This window comes from Ruditapes philippinarum, unplaced genomic scaffold (assembly GCF_026571515.1).
Source record: "Ruditapes philippinarum isolate M1 unplaced genomic scaffold, ASM2657151v2 ctg6371_1_1_1_1, whole genome shotgun sequence".
In the NCBI taxonomy this organism is placed as follows: Eukaryota; Metazoa; Mollusca; class Bivalvia; order Venerida; family Veneridae; genus Ruditapes; species Ruditapes philippinarum.
Window position 1 is genome coordinate 17,778 of NW_026860412.1, and position 20,947 is coordinate 38,724.

At 31.8% G+C, this 20,947-nt stretch overlaps 1 protein-coding gene across 1 annotated transcript; it reads right to left on the reverse strand.

The window, feature by feature from the left end:
• Nucleotides 1–14,444: 14,444 nt before the first annotated feature.
• Nucleotides 14,445–17,860, reverse strand: LOC132759952 (uncharacterized). Its single transcript, XM_060751827.1, has 4 exons — nt 17,672–17,860; nt 16,412–16,460; nt 15,469–15,704; nt 14,445–15,173 (listed from the first exon to the last, which is right to left on the reverse strand). The coding sequence occupies exons 2-4, from the start codon at nt 16,422–16,424 to the stop codon at nt 15,039–15,041; spliced, it is 384 nt and encodes a 127-aa protein (XP_060607810.1). The 5' UTR covers nt 16,425–16,460; nt 17,672–17,860; the 3' UTR covers nt 14,445–15,038.
• Between the last annotated feature and the right edge of the window lie 3,087 nt (nt 17,861–20,947).

The following is a 20,947-nucleotide window of genomic DNA, read 5'->3' on the forward strand; positions in this document are numbered from 1 at the left end:
TTTGAATAACCCTTTTTTCATGATTGCATGTCATAGCATATATTGTTAAATAAACTACTCGAATATAAAACTTTCACATTTCATACCATCTATATTCATTAATTGAGAATCTACAGTTAAAAGCAAATCGATTCATCATATTGTATTAATTTTACTAGTAGTTAAAATAGATAATGAAATCTGTTTGCGATCCTCATAGATAATATTAGTTCAATATGATTAAAATCAGCTCTAAATAACGCTCAGCTATTATATCTAACCGTGACCAAATACGAATTCATATCTGGTGATTTTTCACACAGCTTATTATCGGCGAGCTTTCATAATTTTGAAAGCGACGTGGTTTCTATTTTTAACCCTGCAAGAAACAATGCTGAGAAGGTAATTTTCAAACATGGCGTTGTCCATATAGCCGACAGGTAAACCAGCAAAACAATCTTGCCCGTTAAAAATTGACTCTGTTATTCCAAGTTAGTTTGTAAAAAAATTACTTCAAACTTTTTTTTCTAACAAAAATTAACAATTTGTTTAATTTCCACGGATAACGGTATTTTTTATACTTTTTTAATACCTATGTAAAAAACCGGTTTAAAAAAACTTTTTCAGGAAATCCGAATGATAAAGAAGACCAAACATGTGCGGTCGTCATCAGATCTACACTAAAGAAATAAGTAGATCTGAACTTTTTTCAGATTGATATTAGTTAAACAAATAATATTTAAAAATATCAGATCACTACGTTATGCTAATATAAATGGTTAGCTCAATATGAAGAGCGTTAGACTGTGAATCGGGCTACCTGGGTTTGATACCCGGACAGTGCACAGTGACACTTCGTTATCATTGATTAAATGATATTGAAGACGAATTTCTCCTCAAATGAAATATATAGTTGTGTCTGTTTTCCAATACATATCAAAATATAAATACCAAAATGAAATGATTTGACTAAAATATTCTTATGAAGTCTAGTTTTGTTTTAATTTAGATTTGTTTTTTTTCGTTTATTTGTCTGTTGTGTTTTTTGTATATAAAAACAACGGTGGCACAAAGGTGACATGTGTGTGTTTTTATTTATCTCGTGGCCACGAGATACTATGTCGTGGCCATCGTGGCCATGAGATAAATAACCAATCAGATTACGCCATTTATATGAATTTCCCTAATTAACTAGACAAGTGCTATAGTACAAGGATGCCCCTACTTGACCAGCCTGTAAAAGTGCCATTTAAACAACTTATTTTTTTTACTAATTTTACATTTAGCGTAACTGTGACCCTGAATTTTTACCCAATGACCTCGACATTATAAGATATCATCTACTGATCAGGTGCAATGATCTTTCTTACCAAGGTAAGAACTCTCGTGGCTACGACTTTGCTATCTCGTGGCCACTACTTAGTAACTCGTGACCATGTGGCCACGACTTAGCTATCTCGTGGCCACGACTTAGTAACTTGTGGCCACGACATAGTATCTCGTGGCCACGAGATAAAAATACACACATGTCACGTAGAAAATCAGTTAACGTATTTCATTTATCATACTTATTATTATTGAGCATGAATTATTGAGGGGAAGTAAATGCTAAAATATTTGTTATGTAAACTTACATAAGTTATTTCCCTTCATTTGTCACAATCATTAGTTTTCATCAAAACTGCGAGTTTCCTTATTGTGGATTTCTATTTCCGAATTTTTCAAACATAAAAGAAATTGTATTGTAGCTAAATTTGATAATGTTAGGTAAATATAAAGAAATTTCTATGTTTTAACTAATAACTTATCTCATTAAACATTCTCACATTTCATAAACCATTATTTTGCAATTATATATGTTCATGCCATGTGTCATTTATGTACTATAAGTATGTTTTGTATACGTAATTTGGTGATGAGCTTTTTATGCTTAAACCAAGAAATAAAATTTCTGTTCTGTTCAGTTATGTTCTGTTCTGATAATGATATGGACGGGTATGTAATATATGTCTTATTGTGATGATGACGATGATGTTGGTGTTGAGGATGATGATGATGAAGGTGATGACAAGGATGACCTCTATACTCGACAAACCGACGAATCGACAAAATAGTCTTCTATCTACACTGATCTATCTAAAAATAAAATATCCGTCTCTTATGACGAAATCAGGAACGTTTTAATATAGTTTTCTTTTTCATGAAATAAGAGCCCCATTTGTATGAACGAATAATTGTTTTTTTTTATTCTACAGGACAAGCTTGTTTATCGACAATTTCCAGGGCTGACTGGCGATATAACTCGTCTTGCCTTAGTAATTATATTCTTCATGATTACTGCTGGATTTGTTCTTACGCAATTGATCATATCAAATCTATTTATAAGGGGGCAGCGGGAGGGGACATATTCGAATGATGTTCCCGGTCAAATTTTTTAATAACTCAGACATGGTGTTTTGAAGGTACTGGAAACTTCTGATATTTCTCTGTCATTGTAATTCTTTCTTGTTTGTGTGTAGGAAATGAGCAGTATTTTATAAACGGTTTTTACCCGAAACTAAGCATTTTGGTAGCTTTGTATGTATTTGTGACTCTCCGAATGGAGGTAAAAAAGTTAAAAAATCAAGCTTTGACAGTTGGCGCCAAACAAGTAAGAAATATTGGATAAATTTTGTGAAAAATCTAAACGTATGACAGCCACTTTATTGGTCATTTTTGAAAATGCCATAGCTTGCACTGTGTGTTAACTAGTGATATTTTTAAAGGAATCGGGCGGATTCTGGAGTATGCTGCACCTTCATGAAAATTGCCCATATTGGTATATTTAAGGTGTGATTTTGGCTGGGTGGGGGTAAATATAAATTGCTGTCATTTTTTTTAAGGAGCAATGCATGCAAACTATTATTTTCTTCATTGTAAGTCAAATATCATTGAATAATGCTATGCAACTGGTTATCTGCCTGTGAAACAGATTTTGAAATATTTGGAATTGTATTTCTGGCCACACTGAATTACAAAATTATTCATTTTTATGTCCCCTGTCCCCCTAAGGTACTTCAAATGTGCTACTCTTCGACATTAAATAGCAATTGCTGAATTGCAAAATAGAGTGAAAAAAGTTTAAGTTTAATAAAAATATAGGAAGAGTATTGAGTAAAAAAAGTTTAAATTTAATAAAAATATAGGGATATGTCATCATTTAAGTAACTTATTTATTTTAAAATAAAAATATGACAGTGTTGCACAAGTTTGAAACTGAAAATTACACACAAACTGCTATGTCAAAATTCGGTTAAATTACTAAGTATTAGATACAAATATTTTCATAAACATTTAGTCAATATATCAAATAAGTGCACACGATGATAAATGTCTGTTAAATAACCTCCTTTGCGTATTCCAAACTTTTCACGTGCCTCGGCATATATTTTTGACCCGCCATTTTATCAAATCTGTCTGTTTTTACGTCGTTTTCCCCAAAGGATATTCTTTTAATGCTTCGCTTTTTTAAATAAATTAAAACTGATTAACATTCCCATGAACAAAAATATTCATAGACCATACCTAAATACACAGAATTTCATTTCGATCGCTTTATACCTGACATAGTAATATCTTTCTTGTATTTAATTACATTTTTTGGCTTTCTGTTGACCGCATATAACGGAAGGAAGTAAAAAATATACATACACTGAAGTAGACCTCACGTGAAAGATCAGGTAATTTTGGCGCATGTTTAGGAAAGTGACATTTCTTTTATTATTTTATTTTCGTCTTTGTTGAAAAATATCAATATAACAAACGTATTTAAAATACACGTATTATATCATGGAACTTTGAACAATCGCGTACGTTCTTTTTATTGCGTACAATTGGGCGGATATGGATTTCGTATGGTTACCCCAATGTCGTACGCGTAATGATAAATATAGTTTGTTAGAATGGGTACAAAATAATCAAACATGGCGGAGATGTAGACACATTGTGGCGGAAAATCTTCTTTACAACTTATTTCAACTTATTACCGGTAAGATCAGATGTATTAAGTATAATTTGTATCATGGTTTGGAGACCTTTCTGTTGAAAATGTGTCAGGGTTAAATCGTATACATATACATGCACAGTGCGTTAACTGGAGTGCGGGTATTATTTACCCGCACTCCAGAGCATGCCCATTGATTGGCTCATTGTTGCTGGGGTTTACATATTGTGACGGCAGAGAAAGGGAAAGCGACAGAAATGTCATATTCAGATGTTCGTTCATTGGTTCATTTTTGCCGGGGTTTCATATTGTGACAACAGGGAACGTGCTTTTATGTTTGACTATGATACAAAAGAGAAAGAACACCCAAACACTCGGCAATCTGATTAATACTCGGGGGGGGGGGGGGCTACGCCCCTTCGTACAAATAAGATAGCCTCATGTTTCGGTGCTCTTTCTATTACTTATACACTGGTACTTTTTTCACTTTCTTTATTCCATAAATTATAATACCGATCGGCCAAGTTGTACGATGGTTAGCATTTACAAATAAGTAACTTTCGTTTTCATTCAACAAAATGTAAACAAAAACAACAGGTTCTCGAATGCCCTGTAAAAACCATTTATGCATTTGAGTGGATAAATGATTTATCCGTGAAAATAATATTTGATATATTCACAGTTAAATTACCATAATATAATATCACACTTTTGAAAGATTTTTCCCATGCGTACATCACTTTGATTTATTGTTTTAATTCCGACCTATTTAGGACTGTATAGAGCGGAACAAAGCCAAAAGTGATAAATAACTTAAATGTTAAACTTAACCAAAAAGATAAAACCTACTTCAATCCATTCAATTTGCCAGTCCCCTAATTCGTCTCTACTGCTTCGTTTATACTTTTTGATTTCCTTTTGAACTGTCTAATAATTACACGTCCTTCATCATGCAATCTTGATGACATTTGGGCATATTTAAGTATCCTATGAGCAATGACTGTAAAAACTGTGTAAAGCAATGACAGTCATCTGCCCGAAGGATAAGAAAATAACCAAGCTTTTGTAAGACAACCTTTTAAAAGATTTTATGTTTTCTCAATTCCTAGTCATTTCTTTAATGTATACGCATGTGTCAACAATAAATTATTGTATGTTACAATCCACGAGTAAATATTCTTTCTTATGATAGATGAGAATCATCACATCCAAATGAAGTACCTTCTAATCAAACACATTTTTTCTTTCCTCGTTTGAAATAAACAACTTTTCAAAATGGCGGTCGATTGATACGGACTAATATATTCTATTGTTTAATAAGTGTATAAAACAGAATTAGGTTCGACATGGAGTAACATTCCATATTTTTGAAATGTTTGTTTGTTTCAATGATTAAAACAAGCGATTATTAAGGTTTTTTGTTCTTGTTTACCGGAGAGGGCCGACTGCTAATGTTGAAGAACTTGGGCCCAACCCGTTTGCTTTTGCTGTTAAGAATACATATGAAATTTGTATCTGTATTGTATATACATGTATATAGCAATAAAATATGATTAAACTAATGTTTTTTCGTTTAAAATCAATAATATCATCGCCATTTAACGTTGGTTTTCGAAATTATTTTCCAACTAAAGACTTATTGAATATAAAAGAAATGCATCTGAAAATCGAGGCTAACAGTGGGGAAAACAGATTGTAAGTATCAAGTAAATATTTAAACTGTTTTAAGCATAAAATAAAAATGTGCTTGTTTGTTATGTAAGATGTAATCTATTTCACGATGAGAACTTCAAAAACAGTATTCTCTATTTGTTTTAACCACTACAAGTTTCTTAAATCATGACTCTATGGTCAAAACTGGCTATTCCAGGAGATAACTCGATTTTATGAAGATTCATATGGCAAAGCTTTTCCTAAACAACAATGTTCTGATCTTAGATATTTGTATATATGACGAGAAGCATTTTCTATCTAAACTTTACTATGTTTATTTAAATCATGTCCCTTAGACAAATATTGTGGCACCTCAAGTGTTACTAGTTTAACAGGTCTTATATGAACAACCTTTAAAATCAAATATTCTATGTCGATACAGTATTACCAAAAGCTTAAGATATTTTGTATGCAACAATGTCTAGTTGACCACAGGCAAATCTTAAGTTATAACATTTTGGTTAATTAACCCCTCAGAGACTAATAGAGGGAAAATCTTGTTAAATCTTGTTAAATTCTTCTTTTCAGCATAAGGATTACAGCTAAGATATTTTGTCGCACATTGTCTAGTAAACTTTTATTTGTTAGTTAATCATAGTTAGTTTGTTTGATGAATTCCATTGATTTTATATAAGCAACCAAGGGTCATGAATACCCTCTTTACCGCTTATTTCAATTAATGTCTTGTGTCCACAATATTCCGTACATCGTATGAACAAGCATAATTTACCTAAATCTAGAAAAAATAGTTTAATTTAAAAGTGAGAAGTTCAAAGGTCATAATTAAAAAAAGAAAAAAAAAAAAAAAAACAAAAAAAAACAAACGTGTCCGACAAAGAGCTTCGATACGCTTTTGCAAAAAGTCGTTTGTTATTGCCAACTTTACAATTTTCATGTTATCATTTGTAAGGTCACAATCACAAAGAGTACTGCTATAGTCTTTGTTCTATCAATGACATTAGAAGTAAAAACAACAAGAGGGCGATAGTCTCGACATTTTAAAATGTCATTTATAACTCTTATATTCTAATTTTGAATAAGCTATTCACCAGGGAATTAATGAAAATTAACAGGAAAGTTTATTTCCGATACTACTTTAGATTATTTTTTAATCTGGACGTGTATTCTATTCAGAAAAATCTTTATTAGAGTGTTATACTACTCCCCAATTTCAATTTTTGCAATTTTAATATGACATATGAAAATCCTTCTTATATTCAGTTCTTCCCTGTAAATTTCACAGGAAGTCAAACCGATCTCAGACGAAGTTCGTCTAAATAGTCTAAGTTGTACTTTTATTGAGAAATTAGATTTCGATGTCACAAGGTCAAAGTCACGTTGACGCATAATCAAGGACAAGAGTTGCCCTAGTCATGGATATGTGAAATAAGTAGTAATAATACATTTAAATGTATTATAAATGTTACCTTTTAATATAACGCTTGACTTTTATAAGTTATGTATAAGTAAACATGCCACTGTGACTGTAATAATATAGGGGAATAAGTTAACTGTGCACACATTTCTTGTTACAACCAATAAATGATTAATTGATAATCTGCAAATTTTCACCCAGTTGGTGTGGTTTTCTAATCAGCCTATCAAAGTTCAGTTTATAGTTTTATTGCCGAAGGGGAAAAACCTCCAGATTATACCGGAAGGCCCGAGTCCGTCATATACTTTTTCAAGCGTATTGTTTTGAGTTAAAAGGTCATCAGAAATCTTAAAGTTTAGATTTTAGATGCTCATTTAGAATCCAGTATTTAGGAAGAAATTGACAATGAAAATTGACATTATTTTACAAAATAAAACAATTCAGGTAGTAGGATCATTGCTTTATTGTAAGCGTACGTTCATCCTTATTACAATAAATCTTTTTTTGTTTCTACAATAGATAAATAAATAAAAAAATAAAATGAATAAATTAATAAATAATAAAAACGAAAAAAACAACCGCACTATACTTCATCAGGGTGAGTCGTACCTTTTATTTTGTATGTTTTGTCCAATACATTTTGCTTTTCAAACTATAAAAACATTTGCACACAAAAAACACAAACATGTATTGCAAAGTATCAATCAAAGTTATTAAATACTATCATAATAATTGAAAAGAATCTTTAGGCTAGGGGACACTATTTAAGTCCTAATCATTCTCAGTGACTATGTTTGCCACTGTTCTAGCAAGGGTGAACGGCTGCTGAAATTTCCATTTATGATTCAGCCGAAGTAAACTGCCTATTGGAACAGACTGTTTAGGAAATTAAGTCGTAGTTTTTTAACAAAAAATATGACATTCGGTACATTGCTACAAACTTTTAGATTCAGCTCCATTTTTCGAATGATAAAGTTGAGCTATTGCCAAGACCCTTCGTTGGAACCGCCATTGGTTTCAATTTTCATTTATGTCCATTTTTTCAGGAAAATGTAAAATGTATTCAATTCTAACTTAGTATACATTTTTAATGTCATAAAAGAACGTCTTTAAAACATGTAAAAGGGGCAAGTATTCCTTAAAATATCGAATGCAAAGTTATGCCCCCTTATCAAATAGTGCTTTTATACTACATGTTTATGGCCATTTTCTCAGAATTTTAAAGATAATTTTATAATATACTCATCATTCAGTAAAGAATTTTAATCACGGAAATTTATTAAAATCTATAAAATTCTCAGTCCATATGACTACTAGTAATTTGAACAAAAGAATAAATAAACAGTAACTATGTTTCGGGACTGTTCCGTATTACAGGTCAAGTTAAGTTGGTCCTTTCTTAACAAAAACCTGCTATTTATTATAATGACACTATATTTTCAAATTGTGTTTTTATGGTATACAGATAATCAGGTTAGTGACAGATAAAACCTTAAAATAGTTTAGGTTTGCAATATGTAAGAAACTTGAAAGCAAAGTTGATTATATATGTCCTGAATTTTGGTCGTATATATACATCACTGAGACTGCTTAATTGTTGTAGGCTATTTGATTGTGTTATCCAGAATACTTGATATAATCGAGTAAAATGGAAAACCACGCTAATATAAATTGTCAGTTTGCTCTTATCAATTGTTAATAAAATTAAAGAAATCTTAATACTTGGGGACCATACGCCGCTTTTCGTGGAATGGCACAACTGTGTTACATTGAAGGTTCCATGATAACCGCCGTATGAACACGTCTGTGGATGTTTCTAAATTCAAAATTTTACTATTTCATGTTTAAATGTTGAATTCTGCTTAAGCCGGTGCTAGGGGGCGTGGACGGTAACTTGCACTTTCCAGTACCGTCCATGAACAGGCTCAATAAAACCGAGCCTGCAACATTTTCAATTTTGCCGTGTTCTGTATTTATCTATTTTTTTGATGTAAATGTCGTAAGTTAAGTACACATAAAATTATAAACAATCACTTAAACGGATGAATCGTACATCCTTTTGTCGTCTTTAAAAGATCCAGTTTAAATGAATTTTAAGCTGTATTCGTGTGACTGCTATTCCGTAAACAACAAAGACGCTGCCGACTTCTTAATATCGTATTATTTACTCATATGAATTTATATGCATCTAAATGTACACAGTCGCTGTGACGTTGCGTGTAGTTATTGTCAAATATAGTAAGACCGATTCAGGTGTAAACTTTTAAAACTCGCTGGTTAAAACGTGTCAGGTGTCGTATAAATTATGCAATGTTTAAATCGGCTAATCACAAGTGCAGTGTGTACAATGGAGCTGCATATCGTGTAATTGCAGTCAATTATCGGCAGTAACTGCTATCTTTATGTGTTGCCTAGAGGCAAGGATTAGATTATTGACAAGCGCTGTGTGATACGTAAAGATATGTTCATGCGATTGATTGTAAGATTACTTTTCATTAGGTTATTTTTTTTTACAATAAAATGAAAATCCACGAATTTAAGAACCCACAAAAAGGCCTGTTTTGATAAAACAACGAAATTTCATGCCCGAGAATATAAGTGAATTCGCAGTTTCCAAATCTGACATCATTTCAAAATGGTAGGTAATCTTAAAATTTAGTTTTGCAAAGTTATGCCCACATTGTTATTGAATTTCTTTGTAAAATTGTTCAACTTTTGAATTGATATGCAATTTTTATTTACAGATAAAGTAATACACATCTTGTTTTAGTTATGATCCCATTTTGCTTTGAATTTCTTAGTAATTTTTTTAAAGGTGAAGTTTCCAAACAAACGTCAAAGATTTTCAATCAAAGCTTAATATCTTTGCTCAATCTGAAATTTGAAATGTATTTCTAAGGAACAGATAATCCATAAAGCCATTTTTGTTTAATTATATCCACTTTTTGAGTTACAATAATTGCCCATTTTCTCAAAAACCGTGAAAATGTTTTAACATCAAACAAAAATATGTTATCAAGGACAGGTAAGTCTGATAAGCTTTTGAATATATGTACGCTCTTTTCTTTGTTGTTCAGAGCTGAGATAAATGGAGCGCACTGGAGACTTTCACGATATAATAAAATATAGTAAACGCCCCAACACCTTTAAGTAGCAAGAGAGAGTACAAAGCAAATAAACTTAGTTAAGTTATAGAAACAACAGCCAATAAACAATCTATATTTCAAAGTGTCTTTGCAACTAAGCTTTCATCAGGATGGCAACATAAGTGCTCGTTATCAAGTCGCATAAAATTTTTGATAAGCGTAGTTTTACAAATTGTAAATTAATGTTCAGATTTAAAAAAATGCTAATGAAAAAAATAAATTACTAAAACTAAAATTAAACAAGAATACAAGAGGGCCAATTTAGGCCTAGATTGCTCCCCTGACCCATCAACCACATCCGAGCAATGTCTTAGACAAACATCCTGACCAAGTTTGATGACAATTGAGTCAAAATGTGACCTTTAGTGTGTTAACAAGGTTTTTCCATATTTGGACAGTGTGACCAAGCTTTGACTCCAGATGACCCATATTCGGACTGGACCTAGAAATTATCAAAACAAACTAGCAGACCAATTTACAGGATATTTGGATAACAACAGTAGCGACTAGAGAGCTAACAATATTGTCATTTTAGCTCATGTGACCTAGTTTTCCATCAGAGATACACATATTTGAACTCCTCAAAGCAATTAACTAGACAAGCATCCTGACCAAGTTTGATGTCAATTGAGTATTCACAAGGTTTTCCATATATGGGCAGTGTGACATAGTTTTTGACCCCTGGTGACCCATAATCATACTTGACCTAAAAATTATCAAAACTGCCCTCCTAGTCACTTTCCAGGATATTTGGATCAAAACTGCAGCCACTACAGTGTTAACAAGATTTTTCTATTTCTAGCTCTAGCTCCTGTGACCTAGTTTTTGACCGGAGACAACCCATATTTGAACTTGACATAGAAATCATCAAAGCAACCTTCCTGACAAATTTCCAAAATATTTGGATCAAAACTGCAGCCACTAATTATTAACAAGATTTTTCTATTTTTAGCTCTAGCTCATGTGACCTAGTTTTTGATCGGAGATGATCCATATTTAACCTTATGGGCCTAGAAATCATCAAAACAACCTTCCTGACCAATTTCCAGGAAATTTGGATGAAAACTGCAGCCACTACAGTGTAAGCAAGCTTTTTCTATTTTTAGCTCCTGTGACCTAGTTTTTGATCCGAGATCACCCATTTCCTAACTTGACCTTGAAATCATTAACACAACCTTCTTGACAAATTACTAGAATATTTGGATCAAAACTGCAGCCACTAGAGTGTTAACAAGCTTTTTCTTTTTTAATCTATTGTCACAAAGTTTTTGACCGGAGATGGCCCATCTTCGAACTTGGCCTGTATTTTAATGAATCAAACATTCTTACAAAGTTTGATGACAATCAAATCAAAACTGTGACTGTTAGATTGTTACGAACGAAATTGTTGACGACGAACAACGCACGACGCACTACGCACGACGACGGACGCCCCATCACTATACCTAACATTGACCACTTCGTGGTCAGGTGAGCTAAATTAAAACAACAAAACATAAATGACAAATTACTATAAAAATAATATCAAATATCTATGTAATTATTATAAACAAACAACAACATTAACAACAACAACATAAGTACCAATCTTATACAAACAAAAGATCAAATTATTATAAATTCAAATAACACAAAATCGCAAACAATTTGAGAAAAGAAAACTGCAATTTGATGTTGGTTGGCTGACTTACTAGCAATTATTAACATAAAAATAACGTATCAAATCTCTGAGCTTTTCTATACAAAGACTTTTTTTTCAACATCTATGACAAAATGTCACGTTATACTTGTTTAAACATAGTTATTTATTAAACTTAACTATGACAACAGCTTCAATTAATTTTTAATCATCCCGTTCAAGTTCGCTTTTTGAAATAACCAATATTAACGCCAAATTATGATGCATGTTTCTGATCAGGGCTCGATACCATGATACACAATGACTGAAAAGCGCACAACTTATCCGCTATGTTAACTCTTCCTGCACAAAATATCACTAAACAGTTACTAAAACAACACTGATAACAACAGGGCATAAAAATGGATAAATAATTGAATGAAAATGATTGAAATATGTTAATAAAAACATTGTTAAGTTAAAAAGAACATTATAATGAATACAATTAAACAAAAATGAGTCAAGTATTAAAGCCGGTCATCTGGTCGTCAATGGATACAATATTATTAAAACAATTACTGAAAATTGATAAAAAAACATGGTCAACGTCAAGACATTTATAAAAATGGATATTATATAAATAATTGATAAGAAAAAAATATCATAATACAAGTTGATATCAACCAACAACGAAACAAAAACAACAAACAAACAACAATAATAAACAAGAGGGCCATGATGGCCCTTAAATCGCTCACCTGTATATCGGCCCTTGGGGCGGGAATAATTTTAACCGAGGGGCTTTTTTAACCAACTTTGAAGACACCCATTACAAGATGTTTCATGATGAATATCTAAGCTCTAGCTCTTTGGGTGTTTGAAAAGAAGATTTTTAAGTTTTTACTATAGACATACAAGGAAAATCAGACACCCGGGGCGGGGCCAATTTAACTTTTGAGCTTTTATTTAAACAAATTTGGTAGACACTCACCAGAAGATGTTTCATGCTAACTCTTTTGGTTTTTAAAAGAAGATTTTTTAAGTTTTTACTATATACATATAAGGAAAATCAATGACAACCGGGACGGGACCAATTTGGACCCCAGGACTTTTATTTGAACAAACTTGGTAGACACTCATCAGACAATATTTAATGTCAAATATTTAAGCTCTAGCTCTTTAGGTTTTATAAAAGAAGTTTTTTTTTAGTATTTTACTATATACACATAAATAAAAGCAGTGACCCCCTGGGACGGGGCCAATTTGGACATCAGGGCTTTTATCATCAGACACTCATTATAAGATGTTTCATACCAAATATCTAAGCTCTAGCTCTTTAGTTTTTTTTAAAGAAGTTATTTTCTTTTTTTCTTTCGGTTGCCATGGCAACCAGTTTTTTCACATTATTATTTTGTTTGAACAGTTTTAAGTATGGCCACCAATGAACCATTCCTGTGAAGTTTAGATGAAATTGGCTTAGCGATTTATGAGGAGATGCCGTTTAAAGTAAATGTTTACGGTCGACGGACGGACGGACGAAAATTGATCACAAAATCACAAAAGCGCACCATGTCACTTTGTGACAGGTGAGCTAAAAATAACAACAAAAAACGTTAAAAATAAGCAACGATTTGTCACTATATGAAATAGAAACGACTTCGAGAAAATAGAAATAGATTAATGATTGGATGTATGTGAATAAAATATCTTAATTAATGTAGATGTTAACGACATGATAAGTTTAAAGAAAACATCATAATGAATACAATTAAAATTAAAAATGAGCCATTTATTATATATAACTGGTTATCTGGTCGTCAATGGCAATAATATTATTAAAACATTTAGTAAAAATTTATAAAAAAACATGGTCAACGTCAAGATATTTATGAAATTAAATATTATATAAATAACTGATAAGAAAATGAAATAGCATTATACAAGTTAATATCAACCAACAACGACACAAAAACAACAAACAACAATAATGAAGACAACAACAAAAACGTTAAATGTTACTTTCATCGAAGATAAAGTTGTTTGGATTGAGAAGTTGGACTTATAATCTTTAAGGTGTATACAACCGAAGGTGGAAGGAGTGTATTTCGTGGTCTGCAGCCCTATTTAGTTAGTAACTTTCACGCTGTGTAACTCTTATGACACCAGTGCGTGATCGGTGCATGATTTCTTTGTTCTAACCGTATCACAGCGGCATGATAAATTGTTAATAAACATTCGCCATCTTTCTGCGAGATGTTGATGCAGAATAAGCATTGAAACTATATTAAAATTTACTTAGAATTAAGCTGTACCACCACCTCCCCTCCACCTCAATTTATTGATGATTTATGACTTTGTAGATTATAATTTTTGCATGTAGGCGGTTCTGATGACCCCTGCTTAGCATTTTTAGTAAAATATTTTGTAATACATTAGTTTATAAACATTTGGTAAAAATACAAAGATTTATTGTTAAGAATTGTCATTTTAAAAATAAATGACAATTATTTATTCAACTAGTAGTTACTTATTTGTTGTATCCTAAAGCAAATGATCTCACTCTGTGCAGCAGTCATTGTTATTTTAGTGCAACGGATTACATTCAAATATAAGCAACGATTTGTTACTGTATGAAATATTAAAGACTTTGAGAAAATAGAAAAAGATTAATGATTGAATGTATGTGATTGAATTATCTTAATTAAAATAGATGTTAACAACCTGATAAGTTTGAAGAAAACATCAAAATGAATTCACTCAAAATAAAAAATGAGTCAAGAAATAAAGATAAGGGGTTACCTGGTCGTCAATACATTATTAAAACATTTACTAAAACTGATAAAAAAACATGGTCAACGTCAAGACATTTATAAAATTAAATATCATATGAATAATTGATATAGAAAAAAAATAATTACACAAGTTTACATCAACCACTACCAACAACAACAAAAACAAAAAAACAACAACAACAACAACAAAAATCCCGTTGAATATAAGCAACGATTTGTCACTGTATGAAATATAAATCAGAAAATTTATTGAACATATATGTATACTGAATAGACAAAACATGACTTCATTAATTCTAACACATTTAAACAGACATACTATACAGTTTGCCCGCTATAGTAAATATAGTTCAAACTAAAATACGAGTAATAGCTGTGTCATTGAACTACGAAACAAATAGTTCACACCATTGCGTTTCTTTTTTTCCACATATTACTTCAAATTCTTATCACATTTTGTAACAAGTTTTCGAAGAAAATTTCCATATTGGCATATATTTCTCTGTAGAGCTCTTTCATCGGCAGCTATCGAAGATTTTGCATCTATTACAACAATTGGATATTTACCCTATGGAAAAGAAAATTATCAAATGTATTAATCAAGCCTGAAGGAGCTGAACCAAGTCAGATTGTTTCGGGAATCATTTATTAAACCATATTATTTGATCAATTTGTGTACTAAGTATAAAAATGTCAGTTCATGGCATTTTTAAAAATCCCAATTTTCATTTAAACTATGTGTTTTGTTTTCCCTTTCATCCTTATGAGTGCAACCTTGACTGAATTTTTACCCTTATCTTGGAAAATACATACATACCTGATAAGGAGTGATATAATTATTTGACAATTAGGTATATATATACCTTTGTTATGTAAACATTCGTCTCACATATCTCGTCTATGACAATGAAACACTCATCTAATAGACAAAGATATTCGGCAAGTTGTTTGGATACTGCTGCAACAATACTGACTGACAAACATCTATCATCATTAAGTATTTCTTGGATACAACGCATTGTTCCTATGGGAACAACTTCTTGTTTCATGCGAACAGATCTGTTAAATTTTTGATATTTCAAAATGACGCTGCCATTTTCTGCAAAACATATATTAAACGGTAAATTACTGTCAGTGATTTATACCGGAAACAAACAAATATATGAAATATATATACATGTATAGTTTATCACAACCATATTTTCAATCAAATTTCAGATGTGATGCACTGTGAGCTGTATTGTAAGGTATTGTAATAAAAGAAACTATTAAGTATAACATATTAACAAGTTATCGCAATTGCAATCAATATAAAAAACATCAAACCAGCGTCATACACTTATAACATTGATATTATTTAGAAATTAACTCCTATTAATATTTTGAACCTTGTTGTAGAGTAGGTACTAAGTATGCATTTAAAGGGGAAAAACGTTTTATGTTCTGAAGCAAACGTCACACAGCTTGATGTGAATAAAACAATAAAATTTACAAAGGCATGATATGATACTTCGTTATCAATTATGAACCTTGAGCAAACATTCATTATCTTAAAAGAAATTGTATCGCTTACTATTATCTTGCTTTGGACAATATAAATATATACAAAATATTATATTGACATTGATACATTGAGTGTGATATTTTGACACACCATGAGCAAAATGAATATTTAAGGTTAAACGATTTGATTTTAAATATATGGCATACTGTCATTGACAATTGGTCTATGTGAAATTGTTACTTGACAGTGAAACAAAACAAAAAAAACATGAACGATAAACTACAGTAGTGTTAGATGTTTACCTTTCTGGACCATTGTTCGACTCTGCTCATCAATGCTTGGATTAAAACTCTAAAAATAAAAAGAGGAAAACGAAACCTGATTCTTTAAAAGATTCTCGTCTAAAGATATTCTAAAAAATTCGCCATGACACCAATCTCTGGATGTTCCTTACTAAATTTAATATTTGACCTATTAGGTTAAAGTATTGAATTTAGCTCAAGCCGGTACTTGGGATGTACACGGTAGCTCGCGTTAACTATTATTTTAATAAAAAGGGTCAGTGAAACCAAGTCGTCAACATTTTAATTTGCCGTATCGGGCGTACTTAAGGAATCCCGTTTTCCTTTTTTCTTGGCGCTTATACTTTTGTGATGCTTATTCTCATGATTAAACATTACGAGGAACGTAAATATTAATTGGTTACTTGTCCGTTTTCATAGATTCCAAAGCTTTTGGCCGTTTCAATGAATAATACATAATAAATTGAAGTATGTCTGGTAAATGGGGCTCCCTTGGTGTATTAAAGAAACCAACGTTTCAGACGATACAACAAATTAAGAGCAGATTAAATGTTAAAGTTCTAATTCAATCATTTGCCAGACTAACAGTAGATAAAACAACAACTGGTTTATCTAATAGACAGGGTCAGTACATGAAATATTGTAAGAATATTTACAAGTAACATATGATGCGCTCAATTGTCCAAAAACCTTCAGGTAATCAATCAAAAGGCTACATGTGTACAAATAACCAATTGTGTACCAATTCAGTAATTTGTATCATATTGCTTAATCGAAATAAAATCATGTGACAATATATTATTCATCACCTATCAAGAACTGTAATTGCGTAAATTTAATACTCCTTGAACCATTGTCAAAAGAATTTGTCAAAAATATCCAAGTCAATAGTAGTAAAAATCAGCAATATCTTTACTCATTTTCCCTGTGGTAAACATGAGAAATATCGATATCCTAACTAACCTCCCCTTTTATAAATATTATCCCTTATCATAATATTAACACCTTTCTCTAAAAGCAACCTCGATCCTAACCTGCATATTTAGCTTTTGTTATTTTTTGGTGCACCAGGCTAGGGCTAGAACTATTTATATAAGGGAAGTCTAACGGTTACTTTTGTGAATTGTGGTCAAAATCCACCGAATTGTTAAGGCGGAATTCAAATTGAAATAAAATGAGTATAACAACGAATCATGAGTGACGAATATTATAAGTTCAATGCAAATAGCAGCGAGAAAGCAAACCATTATTCTAAATTACCTTCTTTCCGAGTATTGCTGACACTGTATACAGAAATGGGTTTAGGGCAGAGTTAATTGGTAACACAAAAATGGCTGTCCATGCATACACATCACTTGGAATCGCAAATCCAATTAATGACAAAATACCTGAAGAAGATAGTATTGTTATTTTACAGTTTTGTGTATATTGGATTGAACAGACCGGATGGTGTGAGGCAAGCAAATCTAAACAGACGCTTCAATATTTTGAAAAATATGTGTGAAAATATATCTTAAGAAGTTTCGTTTTTAGTACTGTACTCGAATATTGAACACACATATATGATTCTCTTGATTAAACTGTATAATTGGTCTTTTGTGTAAGTTTGTGTAAGTTTTGTGTAATTGAAAGGTTCGTTATAGTAGGGTGAACGTTTTAGTTTACACGCAAAACGCACGCTCTGGAAAAAACGCACGCATGTTTCACGCTATACGAACGAACGTTATACGAACGCTATACGAAACGAAATACGCAGACGCATGCTAAACGATATACGAAATACGCTAAACGATATACGCACGCTAAAACGCACGCAAAATGAAAACGTGGTTAAAACCTTTATTAAAATATCGTAATCATATTAAGTTTTTAACAACTTTAGCTACATGTAGATCGTTCAGCGATTAATTTTGATTAAATGATAGCTAGAAATGTATTTTAAACGAGTTTATGTTAGAGCTGAAATGCACTCAACCTAGCACCAAAATTAATTTTTGTCACAGCCTCAACAAATGATTTTTAAAAATATAAGCTATCATGCGCTAATATCGAAAGAAAAATAATTAAACGTGTTCCTTTTTATACGCAATCGGATAAAGAACTATCGCTTGCATTCACTACGTAACCTCTACGTAATAGTCCAACATGGCCGACATGGGAAAGTGCATTGCAAATTATCATAAATATACAATGTCAGTTGATCGAGAAAGTAAAATCTACTTTGAATAATATTGGTTGTTCTGATTTTTGGATAACTCAGAATGTTGCAAATTTTAATAATTTTAAATATGTAATAAATCACAACGGATCATTTTTACAATATGGAATAGTGATTTTTTGTTTCTGCTAAGTTTTAAAACTTTAGAAATATAAAATCAATTTAAATTAGAAACAAAATTTTACTTTTTTCCAAAAAATTTAGAAATTGTTCTTGAAATTTTAGATGTTAAATTCTAAATTTTTCCTAAAAAAAAGGTCGCATTTTGTTTTAAAAGAAAAAATAAAACATGCTCACGTACAGCAAGAAATGGGTGAAAATTTTCATTTATTTAAAGTCTTTTTTTAATCATGAAAGACACAGGGGAATAGTAACTATTATTCAAAGGTTTTTTAGTATTTTTAATTTTTAGGGTCTAATGTGTTTGCGACAACGAATACTTTATTTATAGCCCCTTTTTTTTTGCTTTAAGCTGAAATTTCAATAATCTCTTTCCTTTTTTAATTCATTTACTTTCCATCCATGTTTGTATTATTATTTTTTGTTTTGTTGATTGTTCACTCTTATGCCCTTAAGGGCCATGAGTTTTGTTTATAAATAAAAAAAAACAAATAAAAAAACAATACTAACAATTAAATTCAGATGGATTTATGAGGCAAATCTATATAGTAAGTGAGGCTGCATCATTAAAACAAGAGGGCCATGATGGCCCTGGATCGCTCACCTGACACAACCGCATTCAAGCAATGTCTTAAACAAGCATCATGACCAAGTTTGATGCGACTGAGTCAAACATGTGACCTCTAGTGTGTTATAAAGATTTTTCCATATTTGGGCAATGTGACCTAATTTTTGACTGGACACGACCCATATTCAAACTTGACCTAGAAATCATCAAAACAACCTTCCTGACCAATTTCCAGGAAATTTGGATCAAAACTGCAGCCACTAGAGTGTTAAAAAGATTTTTTCTATTTTTAGCTCCTGTGACCTAGTTTTTGACCAGACATGACCAATCTAAGCACTTGACCCAGAAAACATCAAAACAACATTCTTGACAAATTTCCTGAAAAATTTGAATAAAAACTGCAGCCACTAGAGTGTAAAACAAGCTTTTTCTATTTTTTAACTCCTGTGACCTAGTTTTTGACCTGAGATGGCCCATCTTCGAACTTGACCTAGAAATCATCAAAAAACCTTCCTGACAAATTTCCAGAATATTTGAATCAATACTGCAGCCACTAGAGTGTTAACAAGCTTTTTCTATGTTTTTAGCTCCTGTGACCCTAGTTTTGACCGGAGATGACCCATCTTCGAACTTGACTTAGATATCATCAAAACAACCTTCTTGACAAATTTCCAGAACATTTAGATGAAAACTGCAGCCATTAGAGTGTTAAACAAGCTTTTTCTATTTTTTTTAGCTCCTGTGACCTAGTTTTTGACCTGAGATGACCCATCTTCGAACTTGACCTAGAAATCATCAAAAAAACAAAACTTTTCTGACAAATTTCCAGAATGTTTGGATGAAAACTGCAAACCATTTAGAGTGTTAACAAGCTTTTTCTATTTTTTAGCTCCTGTGACCTAGTTTTTTGACCAGACATGACCCATCTTCAAACTTGACCTAGAAATCATTAAAACAACCTTCCTGACAAATTTCCAAATATATTTTAATCAAAACTGCAGCCCACTAGAGTGTTAACAAGCTTTTTTCTATTTTTAGCTCCTGTGACCTAGTTTTTGACCGGTGATAACCCATCTTTCGAACTTGACCTGAAAATCAACACAAAACAACCTTCCTGACAAATTTCCAAAATATTTGGATGAAAAACTGCAGCCACTAGAGTGTTAACAAGCTTTTTTCTATTTTTAGCACCTGTGACCTAGTTTTTGACCAGACATGACCCATCTTTCCAACTTGACCTAGATATCATCAAAACAACCTTCCTGACAAATTTCCAGAATATTTGGATGAGAACTGCAGCCACTAGAGTGTTAACAAGCTTTTTCTATTTTAAAGCTCCTGCTGACCTAGTTTTTGACCGGAACATTACCCATCTTCAAACTTGACCTAGATATCATCAAAACAACCTTCCTGACAAATTTTCAAGAATATTTGGATTGAAAACTGCAGCCACTAGAGTGTTAACAAACTTTTTTCTATTTTTAGCTCCTGGTGACCTAGTTTTTGACCCCGGAGATGACCCATCTTCGAACTTGACCTAGATATTATCTAAGCAAACCTTCCTGACAAATTTTCCAGAATATTTGGATTGAAAACTGCAGCCACTAGAGTGTTAACCAAGCTTTTTCTA